This window comes from Salvelinus alpinus, chromosome 12, assembly GCF_045679555.1.
Source record: "Salvelinus alpinus chromosome 12, SLU_Salpinus.1, whole genome shotgun sequence".
NCBI lineage: Eukaryota > Metazoa > Chordata > Actinopteri > Salmoniformes > Salmonidae > Salvelinus > Salvelinus alpinus.
This window is the reverse complement of record NC_092097.1, coordinates 31,326,449-31,349,794: the sequence shown is the minus strand read 5'-3', so window position 1 is coordinate 31,349,794 and position 23,346 is coordinate 31,326,449. Positions and strand designations below refer to the sequence as shown.

At 42.1% G+C, this 23,346-nt stretch overlaps 1 protein-coding gene across 5 annotated transcripts in view; it reads left to right on the top strand.

The window, feature by feature from the left end:
* LOC139535868 (inositol 1,4,5-trisphosphate-gated calcium channel ITPR1-like) overlaps window positions 1-20,186 on the top strand; it is a 132,309-nt gene extending 112,123 nt beyond the window's left edge. For 4 of the 5 annotated variants that reach the window (XM_071335737.1, XM_071335736.1, XM_071335735.1 and 1 more), the window contains 3 exons: window positions 12,864-13,024; window positions 14,384-14,545; window positions 15,511-20,186. In XM_071335737.1, coding sequence (XP_071191838.1) covers window positions 12,864-13,024; window positions 14,384-14,545; window positions 15,511-15,597 — 410 coding nt within the window. In that variant the 3' untranslated portion in view covers window positions 15,598-20,186. Of the gene's footprint in view, window positions 1-12,863; window positions 13,025-14,383; window positions 14,546-15,510 lie in introns of those variants that run through there. The other variant, XR_011667215.1, reaches the window with a different exon arrangement.
* Window positions 20,187-23,346: the final 3,160 nt, after the last annotated feature.

Sequence of the window (23,346 nt, the reverse complement as noted above, 5' to 3'; positions counted from 1 at the left end):
GCCACGACTGTATATCCTCCCATGCAGATACCTTGACGGCCCTCAAGGAACTTCACTGGACTCTATGTAAACTGGAAACCATATATCCTGAGGCTGCATTCATTATGTAGCTGGGGATTTTAACAAAGTTAATTTGAGAACAAGGCCACCTATATTCTACCAGCACATTGACTGTAGCATCCACGCGGGCAATACACTGGACCACTGCTATTCTAGCTTCCGCGATGCATACAAGGCCCTCCCTTCGGCAAATCCGACCACAACTCTATCTTGCTCCTACCGTCCCATAGGCAGAAACTCAAACCGGATGTACCCATAACTAAAACCATTCAACACTGGTCTGACCAATCGGAATCCACGCTTCAAGATTGTTTTGATCACATGGACTGGGAAATGTTCCGGGAAGCCTCAGAGAATAACATTGATTTATACACTGACTCGGTGAGTGAGTTTATAAGGAAGTGCCTTGGAGATGTTGTACCCACTGTGACTGACTATGAAAACCTACCCTAACCAGAAACTGTGGATAGATGGCGGCATTCGCACAAAACTGAAAGCGCGAACCACCGCATTCAACCATGGAAAGATGTCGGGGAATATGGCGAAAAATAAACAGTGTAGATATTCTCTCCGCAAGGCAATCAAACAAGTGACATGTCGGTATAGGGACAAAGTGGAATCGCAATTCAACGGCTCAGACACGAGATGTGTCTGACAGGGTCAGACAGGGTCTACAGGCAATTACGGACTACAAAAATAAACTTGTTAACCCTCGCAAGGCTGCTGGCCCAGACGGCATCCCTAGCCGCGTCCTCAGAGCATGCGCAGACCAGCTGGCTGGTGTGTTTACAGACATATTCAATCACTCCCTATCCCAGTCTGCTGCCCCAACATGCTTCAAGATGGCCACCATTGTTCCTGTACCGAAGAAGGTAAAGATAACTGAACTAAATGACTATTGCCCTGTAGCACTCACTTCTGTCATCATGAAGTGCTTTGACAGACTAGTCAAGGATCATATCACCTCCATCTTACCTGCCACCCTAGACCCACTTCAGTTTGCATACCGCCCCAACAGGTCCACAGACGATGCAAATGCCATCACACTGCACACGGCCCTATCCCATCTGGACAAGAGGAATACCTATGTAAGAATGCTTTTCATTGACTACAGCTCAGCATTCAACACCATAGTACCCTCCAAGCTCATCATTAAGCTTAAGGCCTGGGTCTCAACCCCACCCTGTGCAACTGGGTCCTGGACTTTGACGGGCCACCCCCAGGTGGTGAAGGTAGGAAACAGCATCTCCACTTACCTGATCCTCAACACTGGGGCCCCACAAGGGTGTGTGCTCAGCCCCCTCCTGTACTCCCTGTTCACCCATGACTGCGTGGCCATGCACGCCTCCAACTCAATCATCAAGTTTGCAGACGATACAACCGTAGTGGGCTTGATTACCAACAACAACGAGCCTACAGGGAGGAGGTGAGGGCCCTCGGAGTGTGGTGTCAGAAAAACAACCTCTCACTTGATGTCAACAAAACAAAGGAGATGATCGTGGACTTCAGGGAACAGCAGAGGGAGCACCCCCCCTATCCACATCGACAGGACAGTAGTGGAGAAGGTGGAAAGTTTTAAGTTCCTGGGTGTACACATCACGTACAAACTGAAATGGTCCATCCACACAGACAGCGTGGTGAAGAAGGCGCAACAGTGCCTCTTCAACATCAGGAGGCTGAAGAAATTTGTCTTGTCACCAAAAACACTTAAACTTTTACAGATGCACAATCGAGAGCATCCTGTCGGGCTGTGTCACCGCCTGGTACAGCAACTGCTCCGCCCACAACCGTAAGGCTCTCCAGAGGGTAGTGAGGTCTGCACAACGCATCACCGGGGGCAAACTACCTGCCCTCCAAGACACCTACACCACCCGATGTCACAGGAAGGCCAAAAAGATCATCAAGGACAACAACCACCCGAGCCACTGTCTTCACCCCGCTATCATCCAGAAGGCGAAGTCAGTACAGGTGCATCAAAGCTGGGACCGAGAGACTGAAAAACAGCTTCTTTCTCAAGGCCAACAGACTGTTAAACAGCCATCACTAACATACTGACTCAAATCTCAAGCCACATTAATAATTAAAAATTGGATGTAATAAATGTATCACTAGTCACTTTAAACAATGCCACTTTTTAAATAATGTTTACATAACCTACATTACTTATCTCATATGTATATACTGTACTCTATACCATCTACTGCATCCTGCCTATGCCGTTCGGCCATCGCTCATCCATATATTTATATGTACATATTCTTATTCATTTCTTTACACTTGTGTGTATAAGGTAGTTGTTGTGAAATTTTTAGATTACTTGTTAGATATTACTGCATGGTCGGAACTAGAAGCACAAGTATTTCGCTACACTCGCATTAACATCTGCTAACCATGTGTATGTGACCAATAAAATTTGATTTGATTTAACAAGTAATCTAACAATTCCACAACTACCTTATACACACTCACATCAACACCATTATCCAAGAAACAGGCAGGGTCTCGAGCTTAATGACAAGTTTGGAGGGCACTATTGTGTTAAATGCTGAGCTGTAGTCGATGAACAGCATTCTTACATAGGTATTCTTCTTGTCCAGATGGGTTAGGGTAGTGTGCAGTGTGATTGTGATTGTGTCGTCTGTGGACCTATTGGGGCGGTAAGCAAATTGTAGTGGGTCAAGGGTGTCAGGTAGAGTGGAGGTGATATGATCCTTGACTAGTCTCTCAAAGCACTTCATGATGACGGAAGTGAGTGCTACAGGGCGATAGTCGTTTAGCTCAGTTACCTTAGCTTTCTTGGGAACAGGAACAATGGTGGCCCACTTGAAGCATGTGGGAACAGCAGACTGGGATAGGGATTGATTGAATATGTCCGTAAACACACCAGCCAGCTGGTCTGCGAATGCTCTGAGGGCGCAGCTAGGGATGCCGTCTGGGCCGGCAGCCTTGCAAGGGTTAACACGTTTAAATGTTTTAGTCACATTGGCTGCGGTGAAGGAGAGTCCGCAGGTTTTGGTAGCGGGCCGTGTCGGTGGCACTGTATTGTCCTCAAAGCGAGCAAAGAAGTTGTTTAGTTTGTCTGGGAGCAAGACATCGGGGTCTGCGACGGGGCTGGTTTTCTTTTTGAAGTCCGTGATTGACTATAGACCCTGCCACATTCCTCTCGTGTCTGAGCCGTTGAATTGCGACTGTACTTTGTCTCTATACTGATGCTTACCTTGTTTGATTGCCATCGGAGGGAATAGCTACACTGTTTGTATTCGGTCATGTTTCTGGTCGCCTTGCCCTGATTAAAAGCAGTGGTTCGCGCTTTCAGTTTTGCGCGAATGCTCTGCCATCAATCCACGGTTTCTGGTTGGGGAAGGTTTTAATAGTCGCTGTTGGTACAACATCACCGATGCACTTGCTAATAAACTCGCTCACTGAATCAGCGTATACGTCAATGTTTTTGTTCGACGCTATCCGGAACATATCCCAGTCCACGTGATCGAAGCAATCTTGAAGCTCGGAATCCGATTGGTCGGACCAGCGTTGAACAGACCTGAGCATGGGAGTTTCCTGTTTTAGTTTCTGTCTATAGGCTGGGGGCAACAAAATGGAGTCGTGGTCAGATTTGCCGAAAGGAGGGTGAGGGATGGCTTTGTATGCGTCGCGGAAGTTAGAGTAACAAAGATCCAGAATTTTCCCAGCCCGGGTCGCGCATTCGATATGCTGATAAGATTTAGGGAGCCTTGTTTTCAGATTAGCCTTTTTTATATTCCCAGCTACAATAAATGCAGCCTCAGGGTATGTGTTTTCCAGTTTACATAGAGTCCATTGAAGTTCTTTCAGGGCCGTCGAGGTGTCTGCTTGGGGGGGATGTACACGACTGTGATTATAATCGAAGAGAATTCTCTTGGTAGATAATGCATTTGATTGTAAGGAATTCTAAGTCAGGTGAACAAAAGGACTTGAGTTCCTGTATGTTGTTATGATCACACCGTGACTCGTTAATCATAAGGCATACACCCCCGCCCTTCGTCTTACCAGAGAGATGTTTGTTTCTGTCGGCGCGATCCGTGAAGAAACCAGGTGGCTGTACCGACTCTGATAGCGTATCCCGAGTGAGTCATGTTTCTGTGAAACAGAGAATGTTACAATCTCTGTCTCTCTGGAAGGCAACGCTTGCTCGGATTTTGTCTACCTTGTTGTCAAGAGACTAGACGTTGGCTAGTAGTATACTCGGGAGCGGTGGACGATGTGGTAACTAGTGATGATCCTACTTTGCGAACTGCTAGTGCCATTTAGAATTGGTTAGTCTAGGCTAATAACCCCCCTTAACATAGACAGGTTCCACACTGAAAATATGCAAAAACATTAGTTTGCTAAAGACAGAGCATATTTTCATTAGAATCATTAAGTCTAGGCCTACTCACCAAACAGATGGTGTGGCCGAATTCATCCCCATGCAGTGTTCAATATGGAATTGTTAATCCATATAGAAAATTCCGAAGAACAGGCAGAATAAACTAAATCGAACATCTGTATACAGAAAAGACAGATTCTGGTTTGTAACCCAAGTTGAGCCCTGTTTCAAATGATCACGCTTTTAGAATAACTGTTCCAGATGCGAGATGCGCATCACTTCACACTATTCTCTTTTATTCTGTTATGTTACATCATTATTTTACTATAAAATAGGTGTGTTTTGACCAGTAGCTGTGCATTCACTCACCCTACTTGTAGAGAAACGCCAATGCCATACTCCTCTCTTTCACATTGATGAAATGGTATATGACTCTGTCATATAAGTAAAAGCTTTTATTTTTTGTTGTCCTACTCTACCTGGCTAAAATGCATGCTTGCTAACCTAACTTCCTTTCATGGGCAACGTTAGCTAGTTAACATTAGCCTTCTACATCGAGCTACATATTGAACTTCCATCTTCTCAGGCCAGGGGCAAACTGTTTGAATTTATGGTTGGATCAGAATCGCCGTTATAATTGGCCAGTACGGAGAATTAAGTAAAACTACAAGTCCAAATCTCTATCCATGGCTAGTTTATTAAAGGACTCATTTTAGATAGATAGATAGATAGATAGATAGATAGATAGATAGATAGATAGATAGATAGATAGATAGATAGATAGATAGATAGATAGATAGATAGATAGCCAGACACCGGAGGTCAGCAACACAACAAGATGCTCAACGAGTTTCTGTCAATGAGGTATGCTCTCGATGCTATGTGATCGGAGTGGAGCCAAATCCAAACTGGCTTCCCTTGACACTTTTTTGGGAGATGTTGTCACACTGCACACGGCCCTATCCCATCTGGACAAGAGGAATACCTATGTAAGAATGCTTTTCATTGACTACAGCTCAGCATTCAACACCATAGTACCCTCCAAGCTCATCATTAAGCTTAAGGCCTGGGTCTCAACCCCACCCTGTGCAACTGGGTCCTGGACTTTGACGGGCCACCCCCAGGTGGTGAAGGTAGGAAACAGCATCTCCACTTACCTGATCCTCAACACTGGGGCCCCACAAGGGTGTGTGCTCAGCCCCCTCCTGTACTCCCTGTTCACCCATGACTGCGTGGCCATGCACGCCTCCAACTCAATCATCAAGTTTGCAGACGATACAACCGTAGTGGGCTTGATTACCAACAACAACGAGCCTACAGGGAGGAGGTGAGGGCCCTCGGAGTGTGGTGTCAGAAAAACAACCTCTCACTTGATGTCAACAAAACAAAGGAGATGATCGTGGACTTCAGGGAACAGCAGAGGGAGCACCCCCCCTATCCACATCGACAGGACAGTAGTGGAGAAGGTGGAAAGTTTTAAGTTCCTGGGTGTACACATCACGTACAAACTGAAATGGTCCATCCACACAGACAGCGTGGTGAAGAAGGCGCAACAGTGCCTCTTCAACATCAGGAGGCTGAAGAAATTTGTCTTGTCACCAAAAACACTTAAACTTTTACAGATGCACAATCGAGAGCATCCTGTCGGGCTGTGTCACCGCCTGGTACAGCAACTGCTCCGCCCACAACCGTAAGGCTCTCCAGAGGGTAGTGAGGTCTGCACAACGCATCACCGGGGGCAAACTACCTGCCCTCCAAGACACCTACACCACCCGATGTCACAGGAAGGCCAAAAAGATCATCAAGGACAACAACCACCCGAGCCACTGTCTTCACCCCGCTATCATCCAGAAGGCGAAGTCAGTACAGGTGCATCAAAGCTGGGACCGAGAGACTGAAAAACAGCTTCTTTCTCAAGGCCAACAGACTGTTAAACAGCCATCACTAACATACTGACTCAAATCTCAAGCCACATTAATAATTAAAAATTGGATGTAATAAATGTATCACTAGTCACTTTAAACAATGCCACTTTTTAAATAATGTTTACATAACCTACATTACTTATCTCATATGTATATACTGTACTCTATACCATCTACTGCATCCTGCCTATGCCGTTCGGCCATCGCTCATCCATATATTTATATGTACATATTCTTATTCATTTCTTTACACTTGTGTGTATAAGGTAGTTGTTGTGAAATTTTTAGATTACTTGTTAGATATTACTGCATGGTCGGAACTAGAAGCACAAGTATTTCGCTACACTCGCATTAACATCTGCTAACCATGTGTATGTGACCAATAAAATTTGATTTGATTTAACAAGTAATCTAACAATTCCACAACTACCTTATACACACTCACATCAACACCATTATCCAAGAAACAGGCAGGGTCTCGAGCTTAATGACAAGTTTGGAGGGCACTATTGTGTTAAATGCTGAGCTGTAGTCGATGAACAGCATTCTTACATAGGTATTCTTCTTGTCCAGATGGGTTAGGGTAGTGTGCAGTGTGATTGTGATTGTGTCGTCTGTGGACCTATTGGGGCGGTAAGCAAATTGTAGTGGGTCAAGGGTGTCAGGTAGAGTGGAGGTGATATGATCCTTGACTAGTCTCTCAAAGCACTTCATGATGACGGAAGTGAGTGCTACAGGGCGATAGTCGTTTAGCTCAGTTACCTTAGCTTTCTTGGGAACAGGAACAATGGTGGCCCACTTGAAGCATGTGGGAACAGCAGACTGGGATAGGGATTGATTGAATATGTCCGTAAACACACCAGCCAGCTGGTCTGCGAATGCTCTGAGGGCGCAGCTAGGGATGCCGTCTGGGCCGGCAGCCTTGCAAGGGTTAACACGTTTAAATGTTTTAGTCACATTGGCTGCGGTGAAGGAGAGTCCGCAGGTTTTGGTAGCGGGCCGTGTCGGTGGCACTGTATTGTCCTCAAAGCGAGCAAAGAAGTTGTTTAGTTTGTCTGGGAGCAAGACATCGGGGTCTGCGACGGGGCTGGTTTTCTTTTTGAAGTCCGTGATTGACTATAGACCCTGCCACATTCCTCTCGTGTCTGAGCCGTTGAATTGCGACTGTACTTTGTCTCTATACTGATGCTTACCTTGTTTGATTGCCTTGCGGAGGGAATAGCTACACTGTTTGTATTCGGTCATGTTTCTGGTCGCCTTGCCCTGATTAAAAGCAGTGGTTCGCGCTTTCAGTTTTGCGCGAATGCTCTGCCATCAATCCACGGTTTCTGGTTGGGGAAGGTTTTAATAGTCGCTGTTGGTACAACATCACCGATGCACTTGCTAATAAACTCTCTCACTGAATCAGCTAATACGTCAATGTTTTTGTTCGACGCTATCCGGAACATATCCCAGTCCACGTGATCGAAGCAATCTTGAAGCTCGGAATCCGATTGGTCGGACCAGCGTTGAACAGACCTGAGCATGGGAGTTTCCTGTTTTAGTTTCTGTCTATAGGCTGGGGGCAACAAAATGGAGTCGTGGTCAGATTTGCCGAAAGGAGGGTGAGGGATGGCTTTGTATGCGTCGCGGAAGTTAGAGTAACAAAGATCCAGAATTTTCCCAGCCCGGGTCGCGCATTCGATATGCTGATAAGATTTAGGGAGCCTTGTTTTCAGATTAGCCTTTTTTATATTCCCAGCTACAATAAATGCAGCCTCAGGGTATGTGTTTTCCAGTTTACATAGAGTCCATTGAAGTTCTTTCAGGGCCGTCGAGGTGTCTGCTTGGGGGGGATGTACACGACTGTGATTATAATCGAAGAGAATTCTCTTGGTAGATAATGCATTTGATTGTAAGGAATTCTAAGTCAGGTGAACAAAAGGACTTGAGTTCCTGTATGTTGTTATGATCACACCGTGACTCGTTAATCATAAGGCATACACCCCCGCCCTTCGTCTTACCAGAGAGATGTTTGTTTCTGTCGGCGCGATCCGTGAAGAAACCAGGTGGCTGTACCGACTCTGATAGCGTATCCCGAGTGAGTCATGTTTCTGTGAAACAGAGAATGTTACAATCTCTGTCTCTCTGGAAGGCAACGCTTGCTCGGATTTTGTCTACCTTGTTGTCAAGAGACTAGACGTTGGCTAGTAGTATACTCGGGAGCGGTGGACGATGTGGTAACTAGTGATGATCCTACTTTGCGAACTGCTAGTGCCATTTAGAATTGGTTAGTCTAGGCTAATAACCCCCCTTAACATAGACAGGTTCCACACTGAAAATATGCAAAAACATTAGTTTGCTAAAGACAGAGCATATTTTCATTAGAATCATTAAGTCTAGGCCTACTCACCAAACAGATGGTGTGGCCGAATTCATCCCCATGCAGTGTTCAATATGGAATTGTTAATCCATATAGAAAATTCCGAAGAACAGGCAGAATAAACTAAATCGAACATCTGTATACAGAAAAGACAGATTCTGGTTTGTAACCCAAGTTGAGCCCTGTTTCAAATGATCACGCTTTTAGAATAACTGTTCCAGATGCGAGATGCGCATCACTTCACACTATTCTCTTTTATTCTGTTATGTTACATCATTATTTTACTATAAAATAGGTGTGTTTTGACCAGTAGCTGTGCATTCACTCACCCTACTTGTAGAGAAACGCCAATGCCATACTCCTCTCTTTCACATTGATGAAATGGTATATGACTCTGTCATATAAGTAAAAGCTTTTATTTTTTGTTGTCCTACTCTACCTGGCTAAAATGCATGCTTGCTAACCTAACTTCCTTTCATGGGCAACGTTAGCTAGTTAACATTAGCCTTCTACATCGAGCTACATATTGAACTTCCATCTTCTCAGGCCAGGGGCAAACTGTTTGAATTTATGGTTGGATCAGAATCGCCGTTATAATTGGCCAGTACGGAGAATTAAGTAAAACTACAAGTCCAAATCTCTATCCATGGCTAGTTTATTAAAGGACTCATTTTAGATAGATAGATAGATAGATAGATAGATAGATAGATAGATAGATAGATAGATAGATAGATAGATAGATAGATAGATAGCCAGACACCGGAGGTCAGCAACACAACAAGATGCTCAACGAGTTTCTGTCAATGAGGTATGCTCTCGATGCTATGTGATCGGAGTGGAGCCAAATCCAAACTGGCTTCCCTTGACACTTTTTTGGGGGGCGCCAGGGCCATTCACAGTTGAGTTCACTCAGTTTAGCTCAATGCTGATTGGCTATTATTTAAAAAAAAAAAAAATATCAAGGAAGGCCAAATGCTCGCTGACTTCCGTTGCATTCAATGCTAGGGGCAGAAACAATGTTATACTCTTTTGGACCAGACAGCATCAGATAAATGGCCTTACACATACAGAGACAGCGGGGCGATGTTTCTCTCGCTTGGATGCTTTCTCCGGTGCAATACATTCAGTCTCTTGCGAATTGAAAGAAAATTGTGAAACACCGAGAGAGGAAAGATAAATTATTCGTTTTTTTCTTGGTACATTTTTGGGGGATACCTGACTTCCCTTGGCATCCATGAATACCACTGGTCTTGACTGTGATAAGGGTTCAGGAAATAATAGCATCTTGTCTGTTAAATTAACAAAAAAGCCTATGCCATTGCACAGCCATAAGCTTCAACAAGCAAGGTTACTACATTTTTGAAGATTGTGTTCTACGGTATAACATAACCAGTTGATAAAACAGTTTCAATAAATTAGTCTTAAATTGAATATTTTTTTTTATTGGCTGAGTATATATGGGTCAATTAGGATTCGTTATCTGTAATGGTTATGACAAATTGGGCCTTGTTGCGCACTGTTGGCATATAGATAAATGCACACACATTTTTTTGTGTTCTAAAAATATATATTTTTTTTTTATCTGTGTACTTTGGGTAGAAAATCATGCGAGTACTGTAACAGTAAAAATGTCAAATGCCCATCCCTACGGGGGGGGGGGGGGGGAATGAAGGTGCGGCCCTCAGGACCTCGGTGAAGACCGAACGCGACCTGCGGGCCAAAATGTATTTGACACCCCTTGCCTAGATAGATAAAATCCAAAATGCCCACACTTTCTCCACATTTCCCAAATTCACATGGCAATTTTCATATTTTGGAGATTCCGGGAAGTTGGCCAGTTTATCCGGGAAGACTAATGTTGTTTAGTCATTAGACTGAAAGATGGACTTTTTACGGGAATCTGCTTCTGCCAGATACTCATTAAACACCACGCCATATCACAGGGTCAAAAGTGCTCCTCTGCTGTCAAGAATAGAGGTCGACCGATTAAGATTTTCCACCGCCGTTACCGATTATTGGAGGACCAAAAAAAGCCGATACCGATTAATCGGCCGATTTAAAAAAATATATATATATATATATATTTATTTATTTTTATTTTAAAAAATTATTTGAAATAATGACAATTACAACAATAATGAATGAACACTTATTTTAACTTAATATAATACATCAATAAAATCTATTTAGCCTCAAATAAATTATGAAACATGTTCAATTTGGTTTAAATAATGCAAAAACTAAGTGTTGGAGAAGTGCAATATGTGCCATGTAAGAAAGCTAACGTTTAAGTTCCTTGCTCAGAACATGAGAACATATGAAAGCTGGTGGTTCCTTTTAACATGAGTCTTCAATAATCCCAGGTAAGAAGTTTTAGGTTGTAGTTATTATAGGAATTATAGGACTATTTCACTCTATACGTTTTGTATTTCATATACCTTTGACTATTGGATGTTCTTATAGGCACTTTAGTATTGCCAGTGTAACAGTATAGCTTCCGTCCCTCTCCTCGCCCCTACCTGGGCTCGAACCAGGTACACATCGACAACAGCCACCCTCGAAGCAGCGTTACCCATGCAGAGCAAGGGGAACAACTACTCCAAGTCTCAGAGCGAGTGACGTTTGAAACGCTATTAGCGCGCACCCCGCTAACTAGCTAGCCATTTCACATCGGTTACATCAGCCTAATCTCGGGAGTTGATAGGCTTGAAGTCATAAACAGCGCAATGCTTGAAGCACAGCAAAGAGCTGCTGGCAAAACGCACGAAAGTGCTGTTTGAATGAATGCTTACGAGCATGCTGGTGCCTACCATCGCTCAGTCAGACTGCTCTATCAAATCATAGACTTAATTATAACATAATAACACACAGAAATACGAGCCTTAGGTCATTAATATGGTCGAATCCGGAAACTATCATCTCAAAAACAAAACATTTATTCTTTCAGTGAAATACAGAACCGTTCCGTATTTTATCTAACGGGTGGCATCCATAAGTCTACATATTCCTGTTACATTGCACAACCTTCAATGTTATGTCATAATTACGTAAAATTCTGGCAAATTAGTTCGCAACGAGCCAGGCGGCCCAAACTGTTGCATATACCCTGACACTGCGTGCAATGAACGCAAGAGAAGTGACACAGTTTCACCTGGTTAATATTGCCTGCTAACCTGGATTTCTTTTAGCTAAATATGCAGGTTTAAAAAATATATACTTCTGTGTATTGATTTTAAGAAAGGCATTGATGTTTATGGTTAGGTACAGTCGATTGCAACGATTGTGCTTTTTTCGCAAATGCGCTTTTGTTAAATCATCCCCCGTTTGGCGAAGTTGGCTGTCTTTGTTAGGAAGAAATAGTCTTCACACAGTTCGCAACGAGCCAGGCGGCCCAAACTGCTGCATATACCCTGACTTTGTTGCAAGAGAAGTGACACCATTTCCCTAGTTAAAATAAATTCATGTTAGCAGGCAATATTAACTAAATATGCAGGTTTAAAAAATATATACTTGTGTACTGATTTTAAGAAAGGCATTGATGTTTATGGTTAGGTACATGTTGGAGCAACGACAGTCCTTTTTCGCGAATGCGCACCGCATGGATTATATGCAACGCAGGACACGCTAGATAAACTAGTAATATCATCAACCATGTGTAGTTAACTAGTGATTATGATTGATTGATTGTTTTTTATAAGATAAGTTTAATGCTAGCTAGCAACTTACCGTGGCTTCTTACTGCATTTGCGTAACAGGCAGGCTCCTCGTGGAGTGCAATGTAAAGCAGGTGGTTAGAGCGTTGGACTAGTTAACTGTAAGGTTGCAAGATTGAATCCCGAGCAGACAAGGTAAAAATCTGTCGTTCTGCCCCTGAACAAGGCAGTTAACCCATCGTTCCTAGGCCGTCATTGAAAATAAGAATGTGATGTGTTCTTAACTGACTTGCTTAGTTAAATAAAGGTGTAAAAATAAAAATCGGCCAAATCGGTGTCCAAAAATACCGATTTACGATTGTTATGAAAACTCTATTAATCGGTCGACCTCTGGTCAGGAAGTCGCATTTTCCTTATTTCTTAGGTCGACAACGGCTTACCCTCCGTGAATTGATTTACGATCTCTAGTGTGTGTGTGTGTGTGTGCATGCGTGTGCACACATTTTGTTTCCTCACAGGTCTGGAGAGAGACAAGTTTGACAACAAGACAGTGACGTTTGAGGAGCACATCAAGGAGGAGCACAACATGTGGCACTACCTGTTCTTCATAGTGCTGGTCAAGGTGAAGGACTCCACAGAGTACACCGGGCCCGAGAGCTACGTCGCTGAGATGATCAAGGTGACACACACACCAGGCCTGAGCTGGTATCATTTCCCATGTCAGACCACAATGTCTAATAGGTCATGTGATACAGCATAAGCCCAGGCCGTCCCCATTACCCACTGACATGAGTGCATAGGGTACACTACACACTACACACTAGACTGAGGTTTGCAGGATGCATGTAGGGCCATAGAGTTGCTGTTTGTGTTTTCTGGTAAATCCCTTAACTAGCTGCTGACCTTTACTAACTGTGTGTACGTTGTGTGTATTGAGTCAGAGAGGAGAATGTGACACTCGCGCACACACACCTCCAACGTAGCTATTTGCCCTTCCACCCTCAACTGACAGAGATAGCATATACACACTGAATGTCACTGACCGACTGAATGACAAACACACTGGATGACACACACACACCCTGTGATCTCACTGGATGAGACAAACAGAAAGGCAGAGGGGTAAGACTTAAACATGAACCCTAAAACAGATTAAGCTGTGATACGAGGCACAATGATAGCACTAGAAAAGGAATGGGAATAAACCTGAGAATAAACTAGAATAAACCTGAGATGCCAGGAGAGTCATCTCTTAAAGAGTCTTCATTTTTGCTGTTCGGCCTTGTTGTTTTGGTAGCAATCATACTGGTCTGTGCAGTTTGGTGGTGTTAGCAGTTGATGTTACTTTTCAATAACACAGACCCCAAAGAAAATCAGGGGGAGAAAAATATGTTTATTCAAAGAGGACAAATCATAGATGTTATGCTGAGAGGTAGATGTTCATTCTCCCCTGTCCTCAGTGAATCTCTCCTTAGTGATTCTCTCCACAGAACAAAGTTTTATAACCCAGCCTTAGCCTGTAGTTGACCGATTGGAATTCCTTGCTATAAAACTGGGCCAATGGCTAAATAACAAGTATCTTATTTCAGGTTCAATGTATAAACAATTTGGAACAATGAGAACTTGCTTTGTAGCTATGAGTCCCAGACTGAAATTCCTCCCATGTCTCATTGATCATTAATCCCCTGTTACAGAAAAAACACTTTCCATTGATCGTTTGACTTTTGTCCTCTATTGACCTCTTGTCCTCTGTGTTGTGTATTTATCTTCAAAATATTCTTACAGTGTAACACAAATACAAGGGAGGATCGCAACGCTAACAATCCCTGGCCTTTTTCTTATGTTTCAATGCAAATAAACACACTTTGGGGCATAAATCACTTTCAGTGTTCTGAGTCTTCCTTTTTTGCTGATCGTTTTCTTTGATATCCATCACCCCCTCCTGAAAGCCATTGGATGTCTGTATGTTTCTATCTATTCTTCCTCTATTTACCTACGCAAGTCAATTAAGAGACATTTATTTTATCTTATTTTACAGGAGCACAATCTGGACTGGTTCCCACGGATGCGTGCGATGTCGCTGGTGAGCAGTGACGCGGAAGGCGAGCAGAACGAGATCAGAAACCTGCAAGAGAAGCTGGAGTCAGCCATGAGGCTGGTATGCAATCTGTCTGGACAGCTCACGGAGCTCAAGGAGCAGGTGAGTCTCATCTGCACAGACACACAGACAGATGTCTGTCAAATCACACCTTTGCTCCCAACAGCTAATTGGCAAGGTGCTCATGTAGTTCTGAGATGATTGGATTGGTGAAAAGCAATATGGGAGAGATTCCACCTAGCCTATTAGAAGGCAAGATGGAGCGATTTACTCTTGCTTACTGAGCCCGAGGCAAGAAGGCAACAAGAGCCAGCCGGTGCTGAAACTGAAGTGATTGATGGATTGTAGCTCATCACTGCCAACACTCGTTCTGGAATGTAATTACATGCTAGCATGGCTAGTGGCTAACATTAGCCAGCTCGAGTTAGCATACAAACTCTGTAAGTTCTCCATACGACTTTGACAATAGTTCATTGTGGGTTGTCCCGAAGAATTTTTGTATATTACTAAATGTTTAAAAAAATAAAAATAACTATTTTTGGAGGTGTAGGTAACCAGACCATGACTAAAACTAAGCTACTAAGACTTTGACCACACTGTTGTTACTTTGGAGAGAAACTTTTTCTTCGTACCCTTTAAACTGATCCAATCCTTGTATGTTTACAAGTGCCTATGAGTAGGAGTTAGGGGTCATTTTGAATTGAGCAGAAGGTATGTCAGATTCTCTCACTGGTCTGGGCTGTTGAGTGATTGTGGAGAAAGGTTTGTGGGGTTGGGGTTGGCTGTGATTGGTGAGGTGGGCCCAGGGTGGGTTCACAGATTTGTTGAGAAATATGCGGCAGCTGGGCTGTGTGTGGAGGAAGGGGCTGGCAGTTCATGAGTTCACAGGGTCAACAATGGTCTATGTCAAAGCTCGCCACAGGAAACTTGGGTTTCTGTGTGTGTGTGTCTCAGTGCATTTATCAGTAGGTGTGCAGATTTTTGTGCGCTTCTCCATGTGTTTGTTATTGGGTGTGTACTGTGTGTTTATTTGAGGTTGAGATCAACACTCTTCCCCCTTTCGGTAGATGACAGAGCAGAGGAAACAAAAGCAGAGGATTGGGCTCCTGGGCCACCCCCCTCACATGAATGTCAATCCCCAGCAGCCAGCCTGAGGAGGACCATGGGGTGGGTACCACCTCCTCCACCCAGGACCCTTACCCAGGACCCTAACCCAGGACCACTCACATGAAGGAGAGCCTGACATTACAGTGCCTTCTTCTGACAGTCTATGTAGTGTACAGGAGTATACCAAAGTGTGTATGTACAATAGTAGTGTGCCTGACTCATGGGCTTTAGAGAGTGAGTATGTACAGTATGAAGGGATTTGTGTGTAGAATGCCTTAATGAACACTCAGTGTTTATGAAACTAGTGCACATTAGGAGATGGGGCATATGCATGTAGTGTACGTTAGTGTGTCTATGTACTGTGCACATGAGTTTGAGTGGGTGGATGAGGAATGTATGGAGTGTGCACAAAGTGCCCCTGGACTTGAGAAGAAGGAACCAGTCATGTAAGTTTAGGTTGTAAAAATGACTCGCGTGAAAATGCCTTAGGTTGTCTTACTACCCTTAATGCCTTGTCCATCTTCCTTACCACTTTGAATGGGTGACAAAGGTTCTACTCCCCCATTGGTCTTGATGTATTTGGTGAACTTGAAGTCTCAGCCAATTGCAACACAAGACTCTTGAGACACATGGGACACTCGTGTTGAAGGACGCTTTCCTCTTTTTTTATATTTGTAACCTGGCAAACAGTATTTAATATCTTGTTTTTGTACGAGGTGCAATACGAATACTTTACGATATGCAACCATAAAGATGTTTAATCTGTACATAATGTCTGATGGAGATGGTTTGAGTTTTTTTTAGATGCCTTTGTTATTTTATTTATATACAGTGCCTTCAAAAAGTATTCATACCCCTTGACTTATTCCACATTTTAGAATGAGTCAAGGGGTATGAATACTGAATTCTAAATGGATTGTTTTTGTTTTTCTTACCCATCTGCACACAATATCCCATTATGACAAAGTGAACATGGTTTTAGACATTTTAGCAAATTTATTGAAATTGAAATACAGAAATATCTAATTTACATAAGTATTCACAGTCCTGAGTCAATACTTTGTTGAAGCACCTTTGGCAGCGATTACAGCTGTAAGTCTTTATGGGTAAGTCTCTTAAGAGCTATCCACACCTGGATTGTGCAACATTTGCCCGTTATTCTTGTAAAATAAATATAAAGCTCTATCAAATTGGTTGTTGATAATTGCTAGACAACCATGCTCAGGTCTTGCCTTTTTGGTAAGCAACTCCAGTGTAGATTTGTATGGTAGAAAGCAGACTGAACCAGGTTTTCCTTCAGGATTTTGCCTGTGCTTAGCTCCATTCCATTCATTTTTTATCCTGAAAAACTCCCCAATCCTTAACGATTACAAGCATACCCATAACGTGATGCAGCCACAACTATGCTTGAAAATATGGAGAGTGGTACTCAGTAATGTGTTGTATTGGATTTTCCCCAAAGAACTTTGTATTCAGGACAAAAAGTGAATTGCTTTGTCAGTTTTTTTGCAGTATTACTTTAGTGCCTTGTTGCAAACAGGATGCATGTTTTTGAATATTTATATTCTGTACAGGCTTCCTTATTTTCACTGTATCAATTAGGTTACTATTGTAGAGTAACTACACTTTGTTGATCCATCCTCAGTTTTCTCCTATCACAGCTATTAAACTATGTAACTGTTTTAATGTCACCATTGGCCTCATGGTGAAATCCCTGAGTGGTTTCCTTCCTCTCTGGCAACTGAGTTACGAAGGACGGCTGTACCTTTGTAGTGACTGGGTGTATTGATAGACCATCCAAAGTGTAATTAATAACTTCACCATGCTCAAATGCAATGTCTGCTTTTAAAAAATGTGTAGCCATCTACCAATAGGGTGCCCTTCTTTGCGATTGAAAAAACTCACTAGTCTTTGTGGTTTAATCTGTGTTTGAAATTCACTGCTTGACAGAGGGACCTTCACCATAATTATATGTGTGGGGTACAGAGATGAGGTAGTCATTCAAAAATCATGTTAAACACTATTATTGCACTCAGTGAGTCCATACAACTTGTTAAGCACATTTTTACTCCTGACGTTATTTAGGCTTGCCATAACAAAGGGGTTGAATACTTATTGCCTCGAGACATTTCAGCTTTACATTTTTTATTAATTTGTAAAAAGATCATTGAAAACATAATTCCCCTTTTGATATTATGGGGTATTGTGTGTAGGCCAGTGACAAAAAAATCTATTTAATCCGTTTTAAATTCCGTCTGTAACACAACAAAATGGGGAAGAAGTCGATGTCTGAATACTTAAGTCGCTGTATTTCAATGGCCAAATAGAATTGTGACCACCTTTAAGACTTCTTTCAAAAGTTTTTGACCAATAATCTACAAATGAGACAATATATACAGTATTTTTGTCAAAAGAAAGCTCGACCCAAAAGTCAAAATGCACAGCATGGGTATCATGCTAAAGCCAGCAGTGTTGGTTTTCAAACACATGAGTTTGTGTGCATATTAACCATACTATACAGTGCATTCGGAAAGTATTCAAACCCTTCGACTTTTTCCACATTGTTACGTTACAGCCTTATTCTAAAATGGAATAACATTTTCCCTCATCTACACACAATAACCGATAATGACAAAGCAAAACTTTTTTTTTTGCAAATTGATTAAAAAAAAATTAAAAAAAATGAAATATCACATTTACATACGTATTCAGACCCTTTACTCAGTACTTTTGGCAGCAATTACAGCCTCTAGTCTTCTTGGGTATGACGCTACAAGCTTGGCACACCTGTATTTGGGGAGTTTCTTCCATTCTTCTCTGCAGATCCTCTCAAACTCTGGCAGGTTGGATGGGGAGCATTGCTGCACAGCTATTTTCAGGTCTCTCCAGAGATGTTCGATGGGGTTCAAGTCCGGGCTCTGGCTGCGCCAGTCAAGGACATACAGAGACTTGTTCCGATGCCACTCCTGCATTGTCTTGGCTGTGTGCTTATGGTCATTGTCCTGTTGGAAGGTGAACCTTAACCCCAGTCTGAGGTCCTGAGTACTCTGGAGCAGGTTTTCATCAAGGATCTCTCTCTGTACTTTGCTCCATTCATCTTTGCCTCAATCCTGACTAGTCTCCCAGTCCCTGCAGCTGAAAAACATCCCCACAGCATGATGCTGCCACCACCATGCTTCACCGTAGGGATGGTGCCAGGTTTCTTCCAGACGTGACACTTGGCATTCAGGCCAAAGAGTTCAATTTTGGTTTCATCAGACCAGAGAATCTTGTTTCTCATGGTCTGTGAGTCTTTCGGTGCCTTTCGGCAAACTCCAAGCGGGCTGTCATGTGCCTTTTACTGAGGAGTGGCTTCCGTCTGGCCACTCTACCATAAAACCTGATTGGTGAGGTGCTGCAGAGGTAGATGGTTGTCCTTCTGGAAGTTTCTCCCATCTCCACAGAGGAACTCTAGAGCTCTGTCAGAGTGACCATCGGGTTCTTGGTCACCTCCCTGACCAAGGCCCTTCTGCCCAATTGCTCAGTTTGGCCTGGTGGACAGCTCTATGAAGAGTCTTTGTGGTTCCACACTTCTTCCATTTAAGAATGATGGAGGCCACTGTGTTCTTCGGGACCTTCAATGCTGCAGAAATCTTTTCGTACCCTTCCCCAGATCTGTGCCTCGACACAATCCTGTCTCGGAGCTCTATGGATAGTTCCTTCGACCTCATGGCTTGGTTTTTGCTCTGACATGCACTGTCAACTGTGGGACCTTATATAGACAGGTGTGTGCCTTTCAAATCATGTCCAATCAATTGAATTTACCACAGGTGGACTCCAAGTTGTAGAAACATATCAAGGATGATCATTGGAAACAGGGTGCACCTGAGCTCAATTTCGAGTATCATAGCAAAGAGGCTGATTACTTATCTAATTAAGGTTTTTCTGTTTGATACATTTGCAACAAAAAAAATATTTAAAAAACGTTTTTACTTTGTCATTATGGCGTATTGTGTATAGATTTGAGGATTTTTTTATTTAATTCATTTTAGAATAAGGCTGTAATGTAACAATGTGGAAAAAGTCAAGGGGTCTGAATACTTTCTGAAGACATTGTATACATTTATTTTCTTATATTCTAATTTGAAGGTATCTGATCATACCCAGGAAGCTTTTAGGTTGAGGACCTAAGGTTACTGTTTGAGGTCATATTTGTGATGTCATATCCCAAGGTTCCTGTAGCATATTTGCCTGTTTGTTCTGCGTATGTCCCCTGTAGATGGTTCTTGTGAGCGTTATGAGGGAGGGTGTAGAAGGAGAAAAGACAAGGAGTCAAACTGAAGGAATCAACACATTTTATATTACTTTGGTATTGCTTATGTCATACATTGGGAACACTCTAAACACCTAAGTGAGAACCTTGTTTTGATATGTTGGCTCTGAATTACATTCTGACAATCTTATATTTACATACATTTCTGCTATCTAATCTTTCAGCACTGATTATTATGTTATTATTGCTTGTAGCACATTAATTAATTAAGTTTACTTGTCACTTTGTTTGGTGAAGGGCCTTCTGCGAAGAGGTGTCCTGGTTTGATTGCAGTGTTTATGTAAAGAAATCCACAGAGTACTAATATAAAAGATTTGGAGTGCTGTTTGACCAAAGTTTCTTTCAAACCTTTGATACTACTATATAAAACATGCTGTCTGAAATTTACATTCCATTCTTTAAAAGTCTATTAAAGATGTTAGACAGTCAGGGGGTGATTTTTCCATCTGTATGGGTTGTAAACACCACAGAGAGAATACTTGTGATATGGTATACACAGAATCAGTATATCAGAATCTAATGATTGGTGTCCCCCAAGGATCAATATGGTCCATTTACTTTATAGGTCAGGAGTTTTTCCTGAACACTTGATCTAACCAGGGAAAACTCTGGGCCCTATATCCTATAACTAGGTCCCAGAGTTTGCCTTGGTCAGATGACATGTATGGGAAAACCCCTCTAACATAAGCATTTTCGATGACTTACTATAGCACATACATCAGCTTTTAATAGATGAAAGATACATTCGGATTAAGCTTGTATAATTAGATTTAGAAGTTAATGAGGCGTCACCCACGGCCACGGGCCAGAATGATGTATGCTGTTAAATGTGTATCATGTGATGCACGTAACTGGTTTTCTACTTATGACTAGAGTAGTGCCATTCATGCAGGGTGCTGCCCACTGCAGCTGGAGCTGAATGAGTCCTCTCACATACAGGAAGCAGGGGAATGCCACCAGACAGTGTGAAATCTCCTCTCGAGGCTCTCACACAGTCCCATTATAACAATTGAAAAATATATATATAAATAAAGCAATAAATGAATACAGATGACGGAAAAAAGGCTTGAAACATGAGGATCTCCTTTTTCTCAGGATGGAACATAACCTGGAGAGTTCAAAGTGGTATTAATGGGTGTCCCCATTATAAGGTAATATAGTTCTTCTGGACCAGTCATTAGGTAAGTGTTCTGTTACCACAGCACCTGTTGTCAGGTGAGTGTCCTCTTACCCCATTCAGACAAACATCCCCAAAGCATTACCAGTTGCTATTCTCTAAGGCCCAGATTCCGACCCTAGTTAAGCGTGTATAAATGTAACATAATTCCCTTTTTATGCACTTTACTCTCTATGTGTATTCTGACCTTGAACTTAAGCATGACAACAGCGTGCTTTTCACCTGCTATTCGTTTTGGGTGGAGATTGAATAAATGAAGGTGGGGAAGAGGTGGGTACAGATGCCATATTCTGACCTTGACTTAATGCCATAATAATGCTACCATCTTTACGCATGAGGAAACCATGAATAAGCAATTCCAAGTGAAAAAAGCATCTACTGAATTTTTTTCTGATAGAAATAACACCATTCCCCATGCACTGTAATTTACAACTTGAAATGACTATTGATAACAGCTAGATAAATGAGTAGTCTGTTTGGCTAAGGGAATTGTAAATATAAATGACACTTGTTTTAGATATATTTTACCTTTTATAATCGCTGGAGACATGTAAAACCAGTCATATGGCAGCAAACTGAAGCATATTAACATAGAAAACCATCCCACAGTAAAGTTTATGAAATCCTGTGACATTATGCAGAATTTAAATTGTACAGCCTTTTAACTTGCAGGGATGGGTACTCTCAAATGTCTTAAACATCATGATCATTACACAGGTGTGCCTTGTGCTGGGGGCAATTAAAGGCCACTCTGAAATGTGCAGTTTTGTCACACAACACAATGCCACAGATGTCTCAAGTTATGAGGGAGCATGCAACTGGCATGTTGACTGCAGGAATGTTCAACAGAGCTGTTGCCAGAGCATTTAATGCTCATTTCTCTACCATACTCCACCTCCAATGTTGTTTTAGAGAATTTGTCAGTACATCAAACCAGCCTCACAACCGCAGACCATGTGTAACCATGCCAGCCAAAGACCTTGACATCCGGCTTCTTCACCTATGGGATCATCTGAGACCAGCCACCCGGAAAGCTGATGGAACTGAGGAGTGTCTGTCTGTAATAAAGCCCTTTTGTGAGGGGAAAAACTAATTCTGATTGGCTGGACTTGGCTCCCCAGTGGTTGGGCCTGGCTCCCAAGTGGGAGGGCCTATACCCAGTCGTGAAATCCCTAGATTAGGGCCTAATACATTTATTTTAATTGACTGAGTTCCTTATATGAACTGTAACTCAGTAAAAAAAAATGAAATTGTTGCATGTCGCATTTATTTTTGTTCAGTATATATATAAAAAAATAAAAAAGGGTTTAGGCTAATTAAATCGTTATGGAGCAGAGCGCAAACCAAACAATAACAGACCTGACTCATGGCGCAATACTTGGCCGTGGTTAGTGTATGAAATGGACAAGGGTATAAGCCTACTATTGTATACTATTATTCTAATTCTATGTACACTAATCTTCCAACATTACCATTGGTTAAAGAACTGAATGTGGCAACTTTCTGAATGACTCAAACTACTGTATTTTTGATTAATCAATATATTTAATGCGTAAAGGCTCTCCAAACCTTTTTTTAATGAATTATACATGTAGGCAATCATTGTAAATAAGCATTTGTTCTTTAACTGACTTGCCTAGTTAAATAAAGGTTAAATAAAAATAAATACGTACTTTCATAACCTTAAAATGTGGCTTAATAATCTACAAGATCAGAGTATTTTTAAATCTACCAGTTGGTGCTGAAACAGAGAAGAATATGGATATATTCATTGATCCCTATTTTCTGAACCTGTACTCTTTATGTATTCTAGTCTGTTGACAAAATTCTAATTGAAAGTACACTGTATTTAAAGGGCTGGTTTAAGATTAATGTACTGAAAACCCATTTGAATGAAAACTCCACAAGAAGATCTGTTCTCCAGCAAGTGGAACAGTTTTCAGCTGTTTTACCTGCAACATACCTTTTAAAGGGTAAATCTGAATCTGAATACCAACTACTGTGTAAGAAAGGCCTAATTTCCTAAATCAGAATTGAGCCCTAAGGGGGAATTCCGACCTGAGTAAAGCATAAGTAAATGGAACGTACAGTGGGGCAAAAAAGTATTTAGTCAGCCACCAATTGTGCAAGTTCTCCCACTTAAAAAGGTGAGAGAGGCCTGTAATTTTCATCATAGGTACACTTCAACTATGACAGACAAAATGAGAAAAAGAAATCCCGAAAATCACATTGTAGGATTTTTTATGAATTTATTTGCAAATTATGGTAGAAAATAAGTATTTGGTCACCTACAAACAAGCAAGATTT